The sequence below is a fragment of the Puma concolor genome, chromosome A1 (assembly GCF_028749965.1).
Source record: "Puma concolor isolate L17-30 chromosome A1, mPumCon1.1.hap2, whole genome shotgun sequence".
NCBI classification, from domain to species: domain Eukaryota; kingdom Metazoa; phylum Chordata; class Mammalia; order Carnivora; family Felidae; genus Puma; species Puma concolor.
This window is the reverse complement of record NC_141667.1, coordinates 104,344,464-104,366,886: the sequence shown is the minus strand read 5'-3', so window position 1 is coordinate 104,366,886 and position 22,423 is coordinate 104,344,464. Positions and strand designations below refer to the sequence as shown.

The following is a 22,423-nucleotide window of genomic DNA, read 5'->3' as shown; positions in this document are numbered from 1 at the left end:
CATGGAATTTGCCACAAAGTATCTTGTATCTAGCCTACTGTTGATATCTCAAAGTCAGTCTACCATTAGAAATTGGGACAGACCATGTGACACCAAATTCCAAGCACATCTGGAAGCACATTAATCCTTGTATACAGTGTGATTAAGTCCTTTAAAATAGGAGCTACCTCCCTATAGAATGAGATATAACTTCTAAGAGGAAGGAAGCATGCAACATAGGGCTCAGATATTGGGGTAATAAGAGGACTAGGTCTGGATAGCAGAAGGACATTTAAAAAAATAATCCAATGGGGCGCCTGGGTGGCTCAGTCGGTTAAGCGGCCGACTTCGGCTCAGGTTATGATCTCGCGGTCCGTGAGTTCGAGCCCCCTTCGGGCTCTGTGCTGACAGCTCACAGCCTGGTGCCTGTTTCGGATTCTGTGTCTCCCTCTCTCTGACCCTCCCCCATTCATGCTCTGTCTCTCTCTCTATCTCAAAAATAAATAATAAAAACGTTAAAAAAAATTTTTTTTAAATAAAAAAATAATCCAAGTTGGTTGGTTGGTTGATTTATTTATTTATTAGAGTTTTTATTTATTTTGAGAAACCGGAGGTCGGATGCTTACCTGACTGAGTCACGCAGGTGCCCCCAAAACCCTGAGGTTTAGTTCAAAGGTTTACACATTAGAATCTGCCTGTAGGGATGGTATAAAATGACACTTCCATGTCCTGCTAAATCCCTAACTGTGTATGAAAGCAAATTTTAATCTCAATTCTTTTACACTTACTGGTGGTCCAGAAGGAAACGGAGGCAACCAGCATGATAGGAAGTGTGGTGGTGGTGGTGGAGGTGGTGGTGGGCCATTGAACTTTAGACCAGGCTGTAAAGAACATTTCAAAGGAAGATTAATTTAGCAATTTAAATATGAAAAGAGGAAAAGGATTCAATGTCTTAAGAACCTAAATAACCACCCAGAATGATACATTATACATATCAAAAGAGATGAAACAGGGGCACCTGGGTGGTTCAGTCGGATAAGGGATAAGCATAAGCTTCCTACTCTTGATTTTTGCTCAGGTCATGATCTCATGGTTCGTAAGATTCAGCCCTGTGTCGGGCTCTGTGCTGAGTGTGGGGCCTGCTTGGGATTTTCTCTCTCCCTCTTTTTCCACCCTTCCCCCGGTTCTCTTTCTCTCTCTCTCTCTCAAAAAAAAGATGAAATAGAATTTCATATACCAAATGGTGAATTTAAACAAGACTCATAAATCTAGATTTTCCTCATTTCCTTTCATATCTAAACATTCAGAAAGTAAAACCAAAGTAAAAAGATTGCCAATTACCTCAGAAATCAGAGACTGTGTATTTAGCAAGATATTTCAATCATAAAAAAGACTGTATCTGCCACAATGTCGTTAATTGTGTAATCTTTTTATGGATGTCCCCTGAGTTACATATACTAACATAAGCATATATTGTAAAAATTAGTAAACCTCTCATTTAACAAGAAAAGTCAGCTCCCTCAGACCAATGAAGTACGATATGTAGATAAATTAAGAGGTCTGATCATTCTAGAAATTGTAATATAATGCAAACCTCTTTAAGAAAGCATTCACAGGGGTGCTTGCATGGCTTAGTCGGTGAAGTGTCTGACTCTTGGTTTCTACTCAAGTCATGATCTCACAGTTCGTGAAATCAAGTCCTGCATCGGGCTCTGTACTGACAGTGAGGATCCTGCTTGGCATTCTCTCCCAGTCTTTGCCCATAACCGACTCACGCATGCTTTCTCTCTCAAAATAAATAAATAAACATTTTTAAAAATGGTAAAGGGTCACCTGGATGGCTCGGTTAGTTAAGCAACAGACTCTTGATTTCAGCTCAGGACATAACCCCACCATTTTGAGTTCAAGCCCGCCTCAGGTTCCACACTGACCACACAAAGCCTGCTTTGGATTCTTCCTGTCTCTCTCCCTGCCCCTCCCCTGCACACACTTTCTCTCTCTCTCTCAAAATAAGTAAATAAATAAAAGGTTAAAAAAAAAGCACTCACAGAAAATCTTCAAAGCTTTAATAAGTCAACACTGATTTTTAATTTTATTATTATTATCGCCTGAATACTATAACCCACAGCGAAGGGGTGCCTAGATGGCTAAGTTGGTGGAGCGCCCAACTTAGGCTCAGTTTGTGAGTTTGATCTCCACATCAGGCTCCTTGCTGTAGGATGGATCCTCTGTCCCCCTCTCTCTGCCCCTTCCCCACTTATGAGCGTGCCTGCTCTCTCTCAAAAATAAACAAACAAACAAACATTAAAAAATTTTAACTTCCTTGGTGCGCCTGTGTGGGTCAATCAGTCAAGCGTCTGAATTCTGCTCAGGTCATTATCTCACGTTTCATGAGTTTGAGCCCCTCATCTGGCTCTGCGCTGACAGCTCAGAGCCTGGAGCCTGCTTTGGATTCTGTGTCTCCCTCTCTCTGCCCCTCCCCCGCTCATGCCCTGTATCTCTCAAAAATAAACTTAATTAAAACAAATTATAAAAAAAGAAATCATTCATCTTCTCTAAAAAAAAAATTTTTTTTTAACCCCCAGTGAAGAAATCACTCCTTTATACAAAACAACTGGACAGGGACACACCAACTTGGGTTCCATGATATAACTTAAAATAAAAAAAAAAAAAAAAAAGAGAGCAAGCAGGGGAGGGGCAGAGAAAGAGGGAGACACAGAATCCAAAGCTGGCTCTAGGGTCTGAGCTGTCAGCACAGAGCCCGACGTGGGGCTCAAACCCACAAACTGCAATATCATGACCTGAGCCGAAGCCAAAGGTCCAACCGACTGAGCCACCTAGGTGCCCCAAAATCTTTTCTGTTTAAGTTGATTTGCTACTTACAGCCAAGAGACCCATAAAGGAAAAGAGCATTTACATTTTACTCTACAAATCAATCTAGGGCTTCAGGATTTAATGTATTAGATGCTTCTGTATTAGATGTAAATATTGTGTTTCTCACCAACTGTTATGTATCCTAACCAAATGACATGGAGAACCAGAGCATAACACCCTGGTGACAGTAAAATACCACTATACTTTCTAACGTAAATTCATGAGATTATTAGTCTAATACCCAATCCTCCGTAAGAACAGTTGGGAAAGTCTTTCAGTGTAAAGTATTTTGCATTACTATTTTATTTCCTTTTCAAAGAATTTTCAAGTGTAAATTTATGGTATCTACAGAAAGCTACAAAACTTTCAAGGAAAAGCTAAAACTCATCCAATGGAGGGGTGGAAAGTTATAAAATTATTAAACTGTTTCCTGGGAAAACTTTTCTGGGCAGAAATGTACCTTTCCCGGTCCCAGTCCTGCTCCTGGCATGGGGGGTGGTGGAGGCAAAAAAGAGTTCCACGAAGTAGCTTTTGACTTGACGTTATTTGATTTATTTCCAGGAGACCTGCAGGAGTTCTCACTTTCATCTGTTGAAATTTGACTTTCATTTTCATTCTTTAAAAAGAAAAAATATACATACTTTTGTTATAAAGGTATCATGGAAAAAAGTGAATACTTCAGGGGATCAAACAACTTTGATTTTCTCATCTCCTCTCTGCCTCCAAGAATTCTTTTTTCTTTCCTTTTTATTTTTGGTATCCTTACCTCCTGAGCATTCTGTTCTACATTATTATCCACTGCAGAGGCCGGGGAAAGTAGATCAGACACATTTTGCTCCTCCCTATTTCCATATCCAGTGTAAACCACAATGCAGGTTTCTCTCTTAAAATCAATTGAAGCAATGGTAGCTGGGTAAACGCAGCCGTCTTCTGACCAAATGGCAGAACATTTGTCACCAACTTTCCACTATAAAAGAAACCAAAGATACACACCCACACATATTTCTTTTAAAGAGGATAAATTGTAATCTTGTTTAGGTGGGGTAAGGTAGGTTGTGGAGTGGATAGTCTCTAGGTAACTGATCTGGAAGGCAGAATGATCTTTGGCTTGGGGCCAAAGACACATAAATCTGAATTTCCAGTATCAATATAATTTTGCTGTTTATAGAATCATGCCACATATTTACCATGTAATATGAATTCTGCCAACTATACAATCAATTAAGACAAGTTTGTTAATCTCTTTAAGTCTCAATTTCCTCATCTGTTAAGGAATTACAATAAAATCTACCTCATCTGTTTGTTGTGAAGAACAGAAAGGAGGGAGAGTGTGTACAGGGTCCTGCACTCTGATTCAGCACATAGCCAGTGTTTATCAAATGTTAGCTCTCTTCCCCCTTGGTAATGATAAAACTAAGGGGACTGACAAGGCACCAAAATATTTAGCTTTCAGGTCTGCTGTTTTAAATAGCAGAAATGATTTTACCTAGAATTTTTGGTTCCTGGGTATTAGTTTTAGGGTTTTTGAAGAAAAAAAAAAAAAAAGCACAGCCATTTCCCAGTTTTACAATGCCAATGCAGTTTAAGGCCCCGAGGTGCTCATCCCAAGTGACCATGGGCTCCTGTACCCCACCTCCCACATAAAGTAAACACAATCTTCAACATATTATTTACATTCCCACCTAACTCACTATACTTTTACTGACATGCATGTTCCTAAACAATAGAAAGTTTAACAGCTATTTTAGAAGTTTTATGATTACGTGTCAGTGGAAAACACTATACTAATCATGTAAGTTAAATATATTTTACACTATTATTGAAAACAGTAACAAGAAATTCTTTGAAGTTCAATCTCCATGTTTTAAAATAACCTGCTTCAGGGCTGCTGTGGTATTCTTTTTTTGGCTTTTATTCTTCTTAGCAGGTTTTCTTTTAGGTGTGCCTTTTGGTTTATCTGAAGCTTCAGAAATGTCACCATTCTTTAGAGCATGCTGTGAAAATATGAAGAACAATGGACATGTTACAGGGTCATACTTGAAAACAAGTGTAACAATATAACCCAGTAACTACCAGGGCCTCAAGGCCCCATCAACTCAGCCTCCACTTCCTCTTTTTATCATCCCACATGCTACAACAACTATGCTGGAAGGCATCATATATCTGGTTATCAGCTCTAGGGACCTTTTTAATCAAGTCCTCACTCTCAACCTTCCTGTAAAGTTAGATTCTGATGATCATTTGTCTTGATATTCAAGACATTTTGGGTGATCTAACAGTGTAGAGCTCCAATGCTTTATTACCTCTCTAATCAAGTCTTAAACTTGGGCATTCCCAAAAAAGAACTGTCCATCCTTCTTTACCTGTTTATGATCATCTATCCCTATTACTTCAATTATAACCTCCATGCAGAGAGACTTCTCTTTTTATTTTTTTATTAAACAAAATTTTTTTTAATATATATATATATATTTTTTTGAGAGGCGGGACAGGGGCAGAGAGAGGGAGGGAGACAAAGAACCCAAAGCAGGCTCCAGGCTCTGAGCTGTCCGCGCAGAGCCTGATGTGGGGCTCCAACTCACGAGGTGTGAGATCATGACCTGAGCAGAAGTTGGACGCTTAACAGACTGAGCTACCCAGGTGCCCCTTATGCAGACAGACTTCTAAATCTACTATCCAACTGACATTTCTTCTTCATTCAATGCAACATTTCCAATTACCAATTTCATATCTTCACATTTACTTCAAAAAACACAGTTTAAAATTAAACTGTCTTTTCCCCAAATTAGTTATTTTCCTCTACTCACACTACTTCCCTCTGCAATATCATCAATCCCAGCCAACAATGAGCCACACTTTAATCTGCATTTTACAGAACCTGCATTAGTGTGCTTCTACCTTAGGGTATATTGAAAAGCATTACTGGAGTGCTTGGGTGGGTCAGTCAGCTGGGCCCCTGACTTCAGCTTAGGGCATGATCTCATCACTCGTGGGTTTGAGCCCTGCAATGGGGTCTCCACTGTCAGTGTGGAGCCCGCTTTGGTTCCTGTCTCCCTCTCTCTCTACCCCACCCCAGCTAGAGCTTTCTGTCTCAAAACCAAAAAAAAAAAAAAAAAAAAAAACAAAACAAAACAACAACAACAACAAAAAACCCTAATTAAAAAAAAGAGAAGTATTACTGAGAAACTTGAATTCAGTTTTAAGGATAACATACAGGTCTGATCTTTACCTCATGCAGTAAGAGTGACTAAGGGAAAGAAGTGGACTTCGTAGTTGGTGCTCTGTATGAGGATATGCTCTTTGTCTGGACTACTGATGGCTCTTGCATGGTGCTCAATAAAGCTAAATACCTCACACAGCAGAGAAAGTGATGATGTTGGGCAACTGTGTAAATGTCTTGCTGGGGCCACAAAAACAGACTACATCTCCTTAAAGAATTGAATATTCCTGCCCTCAGGAACATCTGACTTGATAACCAACTCAGGATTTGGGTTAGGATTAATTTAATGTAAGTAAAGCACCTAGAATAGTGCCTAAAATACTGTAAACACTCTACAAGTACTAATTATAGCACTACTGACATTTATCATTATTATTTCAATGAAGGCTTGTTAAATGAAAATTATAATTTAGACTGCCTTCTACTAATCTGTATTAGACGATTTCTATAGTCTGATACAATGCAAACACATTAAAAGTAATTAATGTTTAAGATTCTACTTAAATTGACTTTGCTAAGGGATGACATACAGAGAGCCTACCTACCAACTTCTAAAGGAAGATTATCATCTAAGTCAATTAGCCAATGATATCTATTGGCCTTCAACATTAGAACGGAATAATATGTAATTCAACACTTTAAGTATGTTATCAGTTAATTTTGTCCCAAATGAATAACATGAGGAAATAAGGAAAAGAGTATTCATACCTTAAATGAAGCTACAGCTTTATCATAAGCTTTTATCAACGCTGTATCATCCCAAATGTCAGAATCATCACTCTGGGAAGGGTAAAGAACAAACACAATTCATGTTTAAATGGGTTTCATAAAAAATGTAGGTTAGATACTGTCAGGAGCCATCCTACGCCACACATGAAGTTACACTAAAAACAGGTATTTTAAATCCTAAACAAAACTAGAGGAAGCCTACCTCCTTACAGAGTATGTGACATTACCCCCAAAGCTAGGCATATGTAAATATTCTAAAAGGAGTAAACTGAATGCTCTATAATTGAATTTCTATCCACCAACCATAAGTGGATCTGTTCAAAGATAACTATGTTTCAAACTTTTCTAAGAGCTGATAAAAGGTTTACTTTGGCAATGTGGGAAAACATCTGGCTATTAGCCTGACTTTGTTATACAGACTATGGTAATACTATTCCGACCAAAGAATCTGAGGTCCAAAGAATATTCTTTTCCCCTTGACCTTGCACTATGTCTAGATTAAGCAAGAATTCTCAAAAGGTTTTAAGTTACAAATTACTAGTAGTGATTAATAAATCAATTTTCATTTTAAACAGGAGTGGTATTAAGTAATCTGGAAAAGACTGAAGTAGCATTTAATTCTTTTTTTATTTAAATTTAATTCAATTCAAAAACATATTCTTGAGCATCCACTATCTCTTACACACTCATTTCTGAGAGGTATATGAAATCACACTACCTGCTCTCTTCAGCGATGGTCTAAATAGGAATTTAAAACATATTGTCACAGAAAATCAAAATAAAAAAAATCCAAACATTTATGGTGAGACATTACAGACAATAAATGTGTGAATTAAAAGAAATAGATTTTCTCTGGTTCAAGAGGCCGACTTTGGAAGATGCTGAATTCACCTGCTCCCCACCAATGTACCAGATCTATAGCTACATACGGAACAACTTCCTCTAGGGTAAAAAGACAATATCAAAAATACCCAGAAATTAGTTGAGCAATTCCTACACATTAGGCAAACATGAAAAAACAAATTCCTACAAAGAAGAGAAGCTGAGACACAGTTTTGCCATAAACCCCTTCCCAGTGCAGCAACCCATTATAGGGAGGAAACTCAAAACTCAGAGACTCTCCCTGAGGAGAAATGAATTTGAACCCCAAACTGGGCACTTGAACTTTTAAGACATGTACCTGAGATAAGCCCTCAAGACATCTAGCTTTAAAAACTATGGGATTCGCAAAGACCTACAGGAAAATAGCAAACTGAGAAAAAGCCATTAAAGGGCTCCAATGCCTGGATTTAATTGCCCAAGGCCCTTAGTGAAGAAACAATGGAGTAAAAGGCACACAAACTTTATGTGAAAGAGACTCATTTGCTTATTAAAGTGTTAGCCTGAGGGGCAGTCTAATTTAACACACACTTGCAGGGCCCTGGTGGGATATTCTCAATGCACACAGGCTAGTGGGCACCATGTTTCTGCTCCTGCCTCGCTCCAGACAGACAATGCCATCTGTGTGCTCTCCCTCTTCCGAGTTCCAGAGCACTTGTGTTTCCTAGAGGGTAGCATTTGTTTACATGCACTTGGTGCCCCAGTTTCCACACCAGGTGTCCCAGGCTTTTGCAGCTGTTGCTCAGGAAACACTCTGTAACCATCTGTCCATGGTAACTAGGGGGCTTTCCATTCCTGGGTTCCATAAGACTATTCACTCTCTGCCTTATTCCAGCTTACTGTTATCTCCCAGAAAGAAGCTTATGCACTCTCTGGGTACCCTGATTATTGCAAGTGCTACCCAGGGGATATGTCCAGATCACCTGCTCTGCAGGCTGAGTGGGCTTCTGCTTGCATTCCCACAAGACTGTATATATTTACGTACTTTAAAAGCTGCTGCCCAAGGGTCTGGCTCCCCAATCATCCTGAATCAAATTGTTGACTGAGATCCTCCTCCTGGGGCACAGATAGGTCTTTGCACACTCTCAACTACTGGGAACCACTAAAATTAAAATAGGCTGCTTGGATAATCACAAAGGTTTGAGAAACAACCAAGAGCTAGTGCAGGGTTGAACGTTAAAGTTCATCTTCTACAAGATACTCCTTGAAGTCTGGCAGAGGTGGCTATTATCTAATGCACAGAAACCAACTCAGAAAGTCAAGCAAAATGAAGAAACAGAGGAATATGTTCCAAAAAAAGAATAAGGTAAAACCTCAGAAACCATTTCTTAAAAGTAACAGAGAAGTGATTTACCTGATAAGGAGTTCAAAATAATAGTCATAAGCATGCTTATCAAGCTCAGGAGAATGAATGAGCACAGTGAGAACTTCAAGAAATAAAAAATAAAGAAAATGCCAAAAAGAAAAAAAGTCAGGGGCGCCTGGGTGGCTCAGGCAGTTGAGCGGCTGACTTTGGCTGAAGTCATGATCTCACGGCTCATGGGTTCGTACACTGCATCAGGCTTGCTGCTGTAAGAGTGGACCCTGCTTCAGATCCCCCATCCCCCTCTCTCTGCCCCTCCCCACCTCAAAAATAAACAAGCTTAAAAAAAAAAAGATTAACTCCCCCCCCCCCGCCCTTTCCCCCCTCCGGTGTGCTCTCTCTCTCTCTAAAATAAAAATTAAAAATAATAAAATAATTTTTTAAACTATGTATGGTGTCAGATGTTAACTCGACTTATTGTGGTGTTTGCTTTCCAAAGTGTACAAATACTGAATAATTATGTTGTATACCTGAAATTAATACAATGTTACATCTCAATTATAGCTCAATAAAAAAAGAAGAGAAAAAGGAATGGCTGGTGGATGATCATGGAGCAAACAGGCCTAGGAAATAAAAATCAGAAGGATGAGGACAGGTAGAAGAGAAAATAGAAAGCATTTCAAGAAAGATCAGGAGCCAAAAAAAAAAAGGCCTAGAAGCAAAAATAAACCCACTGACTGTATGGTTTCACTTGTGTGAGATACCAAAAGTAGTCAATCACAAAAACAGTAGAAAGTTGGGGTTGGGGCAATGCTTTTTAATGGGTAGAGTTTCAGTTTTGCAACATTAAAAAGTTCTAGGTATCTACCGTACAATAACATGAATATATTTAACGCCAACTGCACAGTTCAAAATGGCTAAGATGTAGGGCACTTGGTTGATTCAGTTGGTGGAGCGTGAGACTCTTGATCTCGTTCGAACCCCACGTTGGGTACAGAGTGGACTTAAAAAAAATGGCTAAGATGATAAATTTTATGTTATGTGTGTGCTTTTAAGCCACAATTAAGGGACACATGGGTGGCTCAGGTGGTGAAGCATCCAACTCTTGATTTCGGCTCAGTTCATCTCACAGTGGCCAGAGTGGAGCCTGTTTGAGATTCTCTTTCCCTCTCTCTCTGCCCCTCCCCCATGCTTGCTTGCTTTCTCCTTCTCTCACCCAAAATAAACATTTCTTAAAAATAAACCACAATTAAAAATAAAAATAAAACAATGTATTTTGATCACTTAGACTCCAAGTCCAACTAGAAGAATCAGGTTCATTCTACACAGTAGCTGAAGATAAGTTTAGATACATAATGTTGATGATAAGAGGACAAGCTACAAAACATCTTCAATTAGGATCTTGGATTTGGTATAATGTTAGTCAATTAATGAGTTCCAAAGAAGCCTATAATAAAACGTGTTTAGTTGCAAAACTAATTTAGGTGGCTCTCCTGTTAATCTCCATTATAAAGTGAAACAGCTAATATCATTTTTTGATAAAAAGTAATTAAAAATCATTTAATCATTCTGTAGCTAAGGAAAGTAATCACAGAGGTAACTGATTGTTCAAGGTTACACTTCCACTTAGAAAGGGAGATGTTCCTTAGAGATTTGGTACAGCCTGAGTTAGCAAACAGTAGAAATTAATGATAATGAAGACATATTTTTTTAAAAAAAAACACAAAATTACAAGACACATCAGTGCTCCTGCAACTGCAAATGGGGGCCATCTGTCTGGCTTAGAGGAGCATGTGAGTCTTGATCACAGAGTTCTAAGTCTGAACCCCAGGTTGTGTACAGAGATTACTTAAAAATAAAATATTAAAAGAAAAAATCCTGCAAAAAGTACTACTGATAAAGGAAGATGAATTCCACTGTTTCAATACAAGAGGGCATTCTTTTTTTTTTTTTTTTTACATGTATTTATTTTGAAAGAGAGGGCAAGAGAGTGCAAGCAGTAGAGGGGGAGGGAGGGAGGGCGGGGGGGGGAGGGGGAGAGGGAGAGGGAGAGGGAGAGAGAGAGAGAGAGACAGAGACAGAGACAGAGACAGGGAGGGAAGGAGGGAGGGAGAGAGAGAATCCCAAGCAGGCTCTGCACTGACATAGGGGCTCGAACCCATGAACCAACCATGAGATCATGACCTGAGCCAAAGTCACACACCCAACCGACTGAGCCACCCACGTGCCCTCAAAAGGGCATTCTTAAAAGTACAATACATAGCAACCAAACTCCTCACATGGCAATGATTATGCTCAGATCAAGGAAACAAGACATTTCAAAATGAAAAGACACCTAAGATTTTATACAAAGCTATTAGAACAAAAAATAGTTCAGCTAATAAAACTTCCCAAATAACAATCACAAAAAAAAGAAAACACCCAATTGAAATTAAATAAACTAGCATCTGCAAACCACCCTGAATCAAAAGATTTATAACCTAAGATGGGAAAACAGGGCAAAAGGGCAAGATTTGAATTGGGAGTTAAAATCAAGATAGAAATGAGAGAAAAAGTAATGTTGGCTACAAAGCATCCAAGGCAGAATATATCTGACTGAAAATTTAGGGGGTACCAAAGAAAACACATTAAAAAAAAAAAAATAAAAGAAAAAGAAAAAAAATGTTAAATACAGATAACTAGCAAAGAATATTTAATATATGTATAAATGTATATAGGAATACCTGAAGAATAAAAGCTAAAAATCAAAAACAAAATAAAATTCTAAAAAAAAAAAATCTCAATGCCTCTAAACAAAAAGACCAAGTCAGGTACAAAATAAAGAAAATTAATTAGTATAAGATTTTCCCAGAGAAATTTGTGGGAAAAAGTAGGAGTCAAGGATTTTGTGATATGGCCTAGCTGACCCTTGAGCAGGAAAACTAAGTTTACAATGTTGAAGAATACTATACTCACTAACCTTTCCAGAGAAATCTACTGAAAATAAGCTTCAACCAACCAAGTATGATCAGGGAAAACTTGGGTTAAAACAAAACAAAACCCAACCTTAGCAATTCTAACAGAAAAGTAAACTACAGTTGACCCTTGAACAACTGTGGGGGAGGGAGGCTAGGGGTGCTGAGAACTGTAGTTTTCATATATATTTTTAGTATTCATTTTTGAGAGAGTGCAAGTGGGGAAGGGGCAGAGAGAGGGGGACAGGGGACAGAGGACAGAGGATCTGAAGCAGGCTCTGTGCTGTCAGCAGCGGGTCCAAGGTGGGGTTGCAACTGGCTAACTGCAAGAAAATGACCTGAGCTGAAGTCAGATGCTCAACTGACTGAGCCACCCAGTTGCCCCAGCTTTTTTTTTTTTTTTTTTTTTTTTTTTTAAGCAGGCTCCATACTCAATATGGAGCTGGAACTCATGACACCAAAATCAAAAGTTGCATGCTCTACCAAATGAGCCAGCCAGGTATCCCTCTGTGTATAATTTTTGACTCCCCAAAACCTTAACCATTATTAGCCTACTGTTGACCAGAAGCCTTACAAATAATATAAACAGCCTATTAATATATGCTTGATGTATTATACACTGTATTCTTACAAAATAAAGAAAATATTAAAATTCTAAGGAAGAGAAAATACATTTATAATACTGTACTATATTTATGAGGAAAAAATTCACATATAGGTGGACCTGTCCAGCTCAAACCATGGCTGTTCAAGGGTCAATATATATTAAATTGACAAGCTGTAAAACTCATGTGGAAATACAAAGGACCTAGAAAAGACAAATCAATTCTGAAAAAGCAAAGCAAAGCTGGAAGATTTACATTATCTTACTTCAACAAGTACTGTGAAGCTACTGTAATCAAAAAGTGTGCTATTAAAAATAGATTATTATTTAAGTGTGCTATTAAAAATACAGAAGGAGTACATGCACCCCAATGTTTATAGCAGCACTATCAACAATAGCCAACCTATGGAGAGAGTCCAAATGTCCACTTACTGATGAATGGATAAAGAAGATGTGGTATATATATACAATGGAGTATGACTTGGCAATTAAAAAGAATGAAATCTTGGGGCGCCTGGATGGCTCAGTCGGTTGAGCTTCCGACTTCAGCTCGGGTCATGATCTCACAGTTTGTGAGTTCCAGCCCCGCATCGGGCTCTGTGCTGACAGCTCAGGGCCTGGAGCCTGCTTCAGATTCTGTGTCTCCCTCTCTCTACCCCTCTTCTGCTTGTACTCTCTCTCTCAAAAATAAAAATAAACATTAAAAAACAGTAAACAAACAACAGATCTCAGCATTTTGCCAAAGAAAATAGTATACTGACAGCAAATAAACATATGAAATGATGATTAATTGATGGTTCAATTAGTTAAGCATCCTATTTGGCTCAGGTCAGGATTTCATGTTTCATGAGTTTGAGCCCAGAATTGGGCTCTCTGCTGTCAGCATGGAGCCTGCTTCAGATCTTCTGTCCCTACCTCTCTCTACCCCTCCACTGCTTGTGCTCTCTCAAAAATAAACATTTAGGGGCACCTGGGTGGTTCAGCCAGTTAAGTGTCTGGTTTTGGCTCAGGTCATGATCTCACAGTTTCTGGATTCAGGCCCTGAGTTGGGCTCTATGCCGACAGTGTGGAACCTGTTTGCAATTCTTTCTCTCTTCCTCGCTATCTGCCCCTCACCCACCCTCCATTTCTCTCAGAATAAATTAACAAACCTTAAAAAAAAGATGACCATGGGAATGCAAGTTAGTGCAGCCACTCTGGAAAACAGTATGGAGGTTCCTCAAAAAACTAAAAATAGAATTACCCTACGACCCAGCAACTGCACTACTAGGCATTTATCCAAGGGATACAGGTGTGCTGTTTCGAAGGGACACATGCACCCCCATGTTTATAGCAGCACTATCAACAATAGCCAAAGTATGGAAAGAGCCCAAATGTCCATCGATGGATGAATGGATAAAGAAGATGTGGTATATATATGCAATGGAGTATTACTCGGCAATCAAAAAGAATGGAATCTTACCATTTGCAACTACATGGATGGAACTGGAGGGTATTATGCTAAGTGAAATTAGAGAAAGACAAACATCCTATGACTTCACTCATATGAGGACTTTAACAGATAAAACAGGTGAACATAAGGGAAGGGAAACAAACATATAAAAACAGGGAGGTGGACAAAACATAAGAGACTCATAAATATGGAGAACAAACTGAGGGTTACTGGAGGGGTTGTGGGAGGGGGGATGGGCTAAATGGGTAAGGGGCACTAAGGAATCTACTCCTGAAATCATTGTTTCACTATATGCTAATTTGTGTAAATTTTAAAAAATAAAAAATTAAATTAAAAAAAAAAGATGAGCATTTCAAAATTAACAAGGATGTGGAAAAAGTGGAACCGTCATACACTGCTAGTCAAAATATAAAATGGTTCAACCACTTTGAAGAAGAGTTTGGCACTTTTTTTTTTTAAGGTCTGACTGGATTTATTCAATGGGTAGCATCCCATTTAACAAATAGAAGGGTGCTCCCAAGGCAGTTTTTTTTTTTTTAAATGTAGGCTCCATACCCAATGTGGGGTTTAAACTCACCACCCAGAGATCAAGAATCTCATGCTCTACCAACGGAGCCAGTCAGGCACCCCCCAAGGCAGCTTCTTAAAAAGTTAAAACACACCTACTCCATGAGTACACTTCCAACAGAAATGAAAACTTATGTCCACACAGTCTTCTCCACTAATATTCACAGCAGCTCTATTATTAACTGTCCCCAAATGAAAACAATCGATGGCACAAAAACAGACACATAGACCAATGGAATAGAATAGAAACCCCAGAACTAGACCTACAAAAGTATGGCCAACTAATCTTTGACAAAGCAGGAAAGAACATCCAATGGAAAAAAGACAGTCTCTTTAACAAATGGTGCTGGGAGAACTGGACAGCAACATGCAGAAGATTGAAACTAGACCACTTTCTCACACCATTCACAAAAATAAACTCAAAATGGTTAAAGGACCTGAATGTGAGACGGGAAACCATCAAAACCCTAGAGGAGAAAACAGGAAAAGACCTCTCTGACCTCAGCCGTAGCAATTTCTTACTCGACACATCCTCAAAGGCAAGGGAATTAAAAGCAAAAATGAACTACTGGGACCTTATGAAGATAAAAAGCTTCTGCAGAGCAAAGGAAACAACCAACAAAACTAAAAGGCAACCAACGGAACAGGAAAAGATATTTGCAAATGACATATCGGACAAAGGGCTAGTATCCAAAATCTATAAAGAGCTCACCAAACTCCACACCCGAAAAACAAATAATCCAGTGAAGAAATGGGCAGAAAACATGAATAGACACTTCTCTCAAGAAGACATCCAGATGGCCAACAGGCACATGAAAAGAAGCTCAACGTCGCTCCTCATCAGGGAAATACAATTCAAAACCACACTCAGATATCACCTCACGCCAGTCAGAGTGGCCAAAATAAACAAATCAGGAGACTATAGATGCTGGCGAGGATGTGGAGAAACGGGAACCCTCTTGCACTGTTGGTGGGAATGCAAACTGGTGCAGCCGCTCTGGAAAACAGTGTGGAGGTTCCTCAAAAAATTAAAAATAGACCTACCCTATGACCCAGCAATAGCACTGGTAGGAATTTGCCCAAGGGATACAGGAGTGCTGATGCATAGGGGCACTTGTACCCCAATGTTTATAGTAGCACTCTCAACAATAGCCAAACTATGGAAAGAGCCTAAATGTCCATCAACTGATGAATGGATAAAGAAATTGTGGTTTATATACACAATGGAGTACTACGTGGCCATGAGAAAGAATGAAACATGGCCCTTTGTAGCAACGTGGACAGAACTGGAGAGTGTTATGCTAAGTGAAATAAGCCATACAGAGAAAGACAGATACCATATATTTTCACTCTTATGTGGATCCTGAGACACTTAACAGAAGACCATGGGGGAGGGGAAGGGAAAAAAAAAAAAAAAAGAGGTTAGAATGGGAGAGAGCCAAAGAATAAGAGACTGTTAAAAACTGAGAACAGGGGCGCCTGGGTGGCGCAGTCGGTTAAGCGTCCGACTTCAGCCAGGTCACGATCTCGCGGTCCGGGAGTTCGAGCCCCGCGTCAGGCTCTGGGCTGATGGCTCGGAGCCTGGAGCCTGTTTCCGATTCTGTGTCTCCCTCTCTCTCTGCCCCTCCCCCGTTCATGCTCTGTCTCTCTCTGTCCAAAAATAAATAAATGTTGAAAAAAAAAATTTAAAAAAAAAAAAAACTGAGAACAAACTGAGGGTTGATGGGGGGTGGGAGGGAGGGGAGGGTGGATGATAGGTATTGAGGAGGGCTCCTGTTGGGATGAGCACTGGATGTTGTATGGAAACCAATTTGACAATAAATTTCATATATTGAAAAAAAAAATAAACTCTTCAGCATAAAAAGGAAAACAATCGAAACATTTATGAACAAGTGAATGCATAAACAAATTCTAGTATAATAAAAAAAATGGGATACTGCAGCAATAAAAAGGAATGAACAACTAATATATACAACAAAATGTGTGAAACTGAAAACTATGCTGAGTAAAGGAAGGCAAACAAAAGATTTAATGTTTATAAACTTCTAGAAAATGCATACTAATCAGCGACAGAAAGTGTGATCCAGCAGTGATCGGGGAACAGCAGATGAGAGAAAGGAGAGTAGGATTATAAAGGGGTATAAAGAAATCCAAACCAGCCCACACACTGAGATCATGTGAAGCCCTGAGAGGACAGGAAGAAACAAAACGGCTTTCAATCTCTAGCTGCTCAGTCCTGGGCTACTGTAGCTCCAATGTCTATGTGAATGCAACCACGTGAAAGATCTAAAGGACAAATGTCCAGCAAGGCCTTCACAAATTCTTGGCCCACAGAAACCATGACAGATAATAAAATGATAATTACTATTTCAAGGTACTGAGTTTTGGGGAGTTTGTTAGATAACAAGAGACACCAGAACAGACCATCAGCACTGCTTTTATATAGCTGTTTCTTGGTCACCACTAGTATGCCTCATGTTCTCCTATCTTCTACAATTGTCAACTGCTGAAACTTCTGCTGAGATCTCTTGAGCCATCATTAAACCCTGCTCCCAATATCTTTAACCTCTTCTCTGAATATTCCCTTTACCTCCTTGCTTTAAAATCTAACTTTCCCCAAAGATGCCTCTTTCCTTGCAGATATCTCAAATGAAATGTCTTCTCCATATCCCTCAAATCATCATACCACAGATGGGGAAGCAATCTTACTTGCTCCTTACACCCACTTCCAGATTTTTCCTCTCTCCTTCCTTCCTAAAAACCCTCAGTTTCAAGAACCCTGTTACTAGACTCCACTGTCTGCTGTTCCTTTTTATGTAATCATCTACAGCCATCTGAGCCACGCTTCCTCACTCCCCTGAGATTCAGCGTTGTCTCCAGCGCTACTCCTGCTATTCTTGGTTGTTAAAAAACCCACATAGCTGATTCTGCCAATACCCTAACCGTCCAGGTCCTTAAACTCCTCCATATTAATGATCTTGTACACCACCCAATCGCAGTTACTAGCTTCTATGGTTAACAATAACCGAACCTTTCCATAAACTCAGTTTAAAGAATCCTACTCTCCTTGGACAGAACACATGAACAGACATTTCTTGGAAGATGATAGAGGGCCAAAGACACATGAAAAGATGCTCAACATCACTCATCATCAGGCAAATGCGAATCAAAACAATGAGCGATCAAGTGACATGTCATATTAGCTAAAAGCAAAAACACAAAAGAAACAAGCGTTGGCAAAGATGTAGAAAAAAGGAATCTTCACGCACTGCTGGTGGGAATGCAAACTGGATCAGCCTCTATGGAAAACAATATGGAGACTCCTCAAAATATTAAAAACAGAACTACGTCCTCACCTGCTATGAAAATAGAACCATCCTATGATCCAGTAAATTGCACTGCTGGGTATTTACGAAAGACCACCCTGAAGAGATATATACACCCCTATGTTTATTTTAAAAATCAATTTATCTTATAACTGTACTCTTTAATTCCCATCCCTTATATCCCCTATGTATGTGTGTGTATATATATACATATATATACATATATATAAATATATACACACACACACCTTCTTTATCCATTCATCTATCAATGGATACTTGGGCTGCTTCCACAGTTGGCCTATTGTAAATAGTGCTGCTATAAACACAGGGGTGCATGTATACTTCTGAATTGGTGTTTTTGTATTCTTTTGGTAAATACTCACTAGTGCCATTGCTAGATCATAAGGTAGTTTTATTTTTAATTTTCTGAGGAACCTCCATCCTGTTTTCCACAATCTGCATTCCCACCAACAGTGCAGGAAGGTTCCGTTTTCTTCACATCCTAACACTTGTTCCTTGTATTTTTTCTTTTAGCCATTATGCCAGGTCAAGTAATACCTCATTTTTTGAAGTAAACTATGTGTCCAATGTGGGTTTTAAACTCATGACCCTAAGATCGAGTCACATGTTCTACCAAATGAGACAGCCAGGCATCCCTCATTATGGTTTTGGTTTGCATTTAACTCATGATGAGTGATGCTGAACATTTTTCATGTGTGTTAGCCACCTCTATGTCTTTGGGGAAATGTCTGTTCAGTCTTCTGCCCTTCATTTTTTTGGTTTTTAAATTTTTTTTTTTTTTTTTTTTTTTTTAAATTTTTTTTTTTTCAACGTTTATTTATTTTTGGGACAGAGAGAGACAGAGCATGAACAGGGGAGGGGCAGAGAGAGAGGGAGACACAGAATCGGAAACAGGCTCCAGGCTCTGAGCCATCAGCCCAGAGCCCGACGCGGGGCTCGAACTCACGGACCGCGAGATAGTGACCTGGCTGAAGTCGGACGCTTAACCGACTGCGCCACCCAGGCGCCCCTTAAATTTTTTTTTAAGCTCAACATCCACCAACCTGGGGCCTGAATGGAGGACTCTGAGATCAAGAGTCATGCACTCTACTGACTGAGACAGCCAGGGGCCCCGCTTCTGCCCATTTTTAAATTGGATTTTTTGTTTTTTGGGTGCTAAGTTCTTTCAGTTCTTCACATATTTTGGATACTAACCCTTTATGGGCTATGTCATTTGCAACTATCTTCTCCCTTTCAGTAGGCTATGTTTTAGTTTTGATAACCATTACCTTTGCTGTGCAGAAACTTTTCATTTTAACGGAGTCCCAGTAGTTTATTTTCGCTTTTATTTCCTTTGTCTCAGGAGACTTATTTAGAAAAAGGTTATGACCAATGTCAGAGATTTCACTGCCTGTACCCTCGTCAAGGCTTTTTATGGTTTCAATGATCATATTTAGGTCTTTAATCCATTTTGGGTTTATTTTTGTGTATGGACCAGTTTTGTTCTTTTCTATGCGGCTGTCCAGTTTTCCCAACACCATTTGTTGAGATTTTTTTTAAGTTCTTTTATTTGAGAGACAGAGAGAGTATGAGCAGGGTAGGGGCAGAGAGAGAGGGAGAATCTCAAGCATGCCTTGAGCTGTGCACACAAAGAGCAACATGGGGCTCGAACCCACGAACTGTGAAATTATGACCTGAGTCGAAACGAGTTGGGACACTTAACCAAATGAGCCACCCAGGCACCCCTAAGAGATTATCTTTCTCCCAATGCATACTCATCTCGCCTTTGCCAAAGATTAACTGACCATATAATTGTGGGTTTATTTTTGGGTCTTCTGTTCTATTCCACTGATCTATGCATGAATTTTTATGTCAGTACCATACTGTTTTAATTGCTACTTCTTTGTAACCTAACATGAAATCTGGAGTTGTGATACCTTCAGTTTCGTTCTTGTGTTTCAAGACTGCTTTGGCTATTCGACGTCTTGCAGTTCCATACAAATTTTAGGATCGTTTTAGTTCTGCGAAAAATACTGTTAGTATTTTCACAGGGATTTCATTAAATGTGTAGACGGCTTTGGGTAGTACAGACATTTTAACAATATTTGTTCTTACAACCCATAGCAGGGAATGTCTTTCCATTTCTTTGTCTTGAATTTGGCTGGCATTTCATTCACCTCTAAATTTACTGCAGCATTATTTACAATAGCCAAATTACGGAAGCAGCCCAAGTGTCCACTGATAGATGAATGCATAAAGATGTGGTATACATACACAATGGAATATTACTCAGCCATCAAAAAGAACAAAATCTTTTCACTTGCAACGATGTGGACGAAGCTAGAGAGTATAACGCTAAATGAAATAACTCGGAGAAAGACAAATACCATATGATCTCACTTATATACAGAATTTAGGAACAAAGTAAGATAAGGGAGGACACCTGGCTGGCTTAGTCAGTACAGGATGCAATTCTTGATCTCAGAGTAGTGAGTTCAAGCCCCATGCTGGGCTTGGAGCCTACTTAAAATAATATAAATTAAAATAAAATACTTTAAAAAAAAGAAAAAAGAGAGACAAACTAAGAAATAGACTTAACTATCAAAAACAAACTGATGGTTAACAAATGCGAGGGGGGGGGAGCACTGGTGAACTAGGTGAAGGGGATTAAGAGTAAATTTACCATGGTAAGCCCTGAGTAATGTATAGAAATTGTTGAGCCACTATGTTGTACAGCTGAAACTACTTTAACATTGTATGTCAAGAACACTGGAATTAAAAAAAAAAAAAAAACTAAAAAAAAAAAGAATCCTACTCTCCAACTATCACCTAACCTCTGCAACTTACTTCTTCTATCTGGATGATGACAATCATTCCACTTAACTAGAACAAAACAGCGATCTTCCACAAATTTTTAAACTTTTACTATCCTAATGTCCTCCCTTCCTTTCTTAGCCAACTTAAATTCCATTGTCAATTACTAACATAATTACCTTGTACCCCTCCCTCCCTCCCTTATATCCACTTGGTAAAACTACAGCCCTATTATTTTCAACACTTAATTCACTGTGTGCCTGCCCTCACACACCTGAATTCAACTTAGCTGGAGAAAAACACAATCAAGCTGTCTAGTATCTTTCAAACTCATGACCAAAATCTCAAGTAAACCTGTCATGTTGCCTAACAACACTTCCACTACATTTCCCTAGTCCAATACTCCTCTACTCTCCCTACTTTCCATCCACTTTCTACTTTGTTTCTGCTCAAAACTCCAACACCTGCCTCCCCTCACTCCTAGTTAATGACCTTATTTCTTTTACTGAGAACAGCCACAATCAAAAGACAGCTTCCACAAATCTGTCCATCCACACAAATCTGTGCCCATGTAACTGTCACATGAACTGTCAGTGTTTCTAACAAAGGCCAAATCCATTTTCTCTTATCTACTCTAGAACACTGCTTCGACACTTCTCTTTTGCCCCTTGTATCATCAAGTTTTCCATCCTTATTCAATCTTTCGCACCCGACCAAAAAGCGTTGAAACAGATTTCTATCATCTAACAAAAAAACCAGTTAAGAATCCTGTTTATTTTACCCTCCCCTTCATCTATCGGCCAATTTCTCTACCTTCTATTTACAAAACTTGAAATATTTATTTACAAGTTTTGCCTTGACTTTCTCCTGTCCCCGCTCCAAACTCACTCCAATCAGATTTCACCCAAGGCTGAGCTTCTCATTTCCCTCCCTTATAAACCTATTCCACTTGCAGTCTTCTGACTTCAGTACATCTCAGGAAAAAACAATTTCATCTTTTCATGACTGCAGGTCAATCTTGGAATTATCTTTGATTTTCCCCTCTCAAACCTCCATTATCGAATCCATATGCAAAACCCGTTGCCTCTGATTTCAAATTATAACCAGAAAGCAAGTACCTTGCTTTCCATCGCTAACACCTCTATGTAAAACTGGCACATTTCAATAGTCTCTTCCTTAGTTTACCTGCTTCACCCCGGCCTGCCCCCGCACACTCCCCAATCAGAAACAATGGACAAACCAAGGCAAAATCAAGTTGAGGTAGGGAATCAGTTCTAACCCATCAGGGTGCCCAAGCCGCACGAGAAAGGAGCCTGTAGCTAAAACTCCCAAATGAGGAAAGCCGTAGAAACCTGTGGAATACCGCCCCGCAGTCAGCGAACCCGACCGGGCCAGCCCAGCCGCGGAAGCCCCTAGCGGGACGCTCGGAGCGAGCCCAGTGAGCCTGTCTGAAGGCGATGCCGTCCAAGATCTCACCTGGCCTGTGCCACGCCGGAAGAGCACCGAATCTTCCTGCTCGGGGACACCGCTGCCTCCCCCCATCGCCATGGCGAGCCTACTGCCGGGAACACGGCGTGGGCTCCGTCTCTCTGAAAGTGACAACTTCCGCCGCTGGAGGCTTCTGGGAGCGGAAGAGTACGGTGTCCTGGAGATCGGCCACGAGGCCTGGGAGACTCCTGGTGCTTTCTCTAGGAGTCGACTTGCACTTTCTTGTGTTC

At 39.7% G+C, this 22,423-nt stretch overlaps 1 protein-coding gene across 3 annotated transcripts in view; it reads right to left on the bottom strand.

The window, feature by feature from the left end:
• SMN2 (survival of motor neuron 2, centromeric) overlaps nucleotides 1-22,321 on the bottom strand; it is a 42,649-nt gene extending 20,328 nt beyond the window's left edge. For all 3 annotated transcript variants that reach the window (XM_025924498.2, XM_086699411.1, XM_086699420.1), the window contains exons 1-6: nucleotides 22,182-22,321; nucleotides 6,782-6,853; nucleotides 4,728-4,847; nucleotides 3,620-3,820; nucleotides 3,314-3,469; nucleotides 768-860 (exon numbers count right to left, since the gene is read on the bottom strand). In XM_025924498.2, coding sequence (XP_025780283.1) covers nucleotides 768-860; nucleotides 3,314-3,469; nucleotides 3,620-3,820; nucleotides 4,728-4,847; nucleotides 6,782-6,853; nucleotides 22,182-22,253 — 714 coding nt within the window. In that variant the 5' untranslated portion in view covers nucleotides 22,254-22,321. The remainder of the gene's footprint in view (nucleotides 1-767; nucleotides 861-3,313; nucleotides 3,470-3,619; nucleotides 3,821-4,727; nucleotides 4,848-6,781; nucleotides 6,854-22,181) is intronic.
• Between the last annotated feature and the right edge of the window lie 102 nt (nucleotides 22,322-22,423).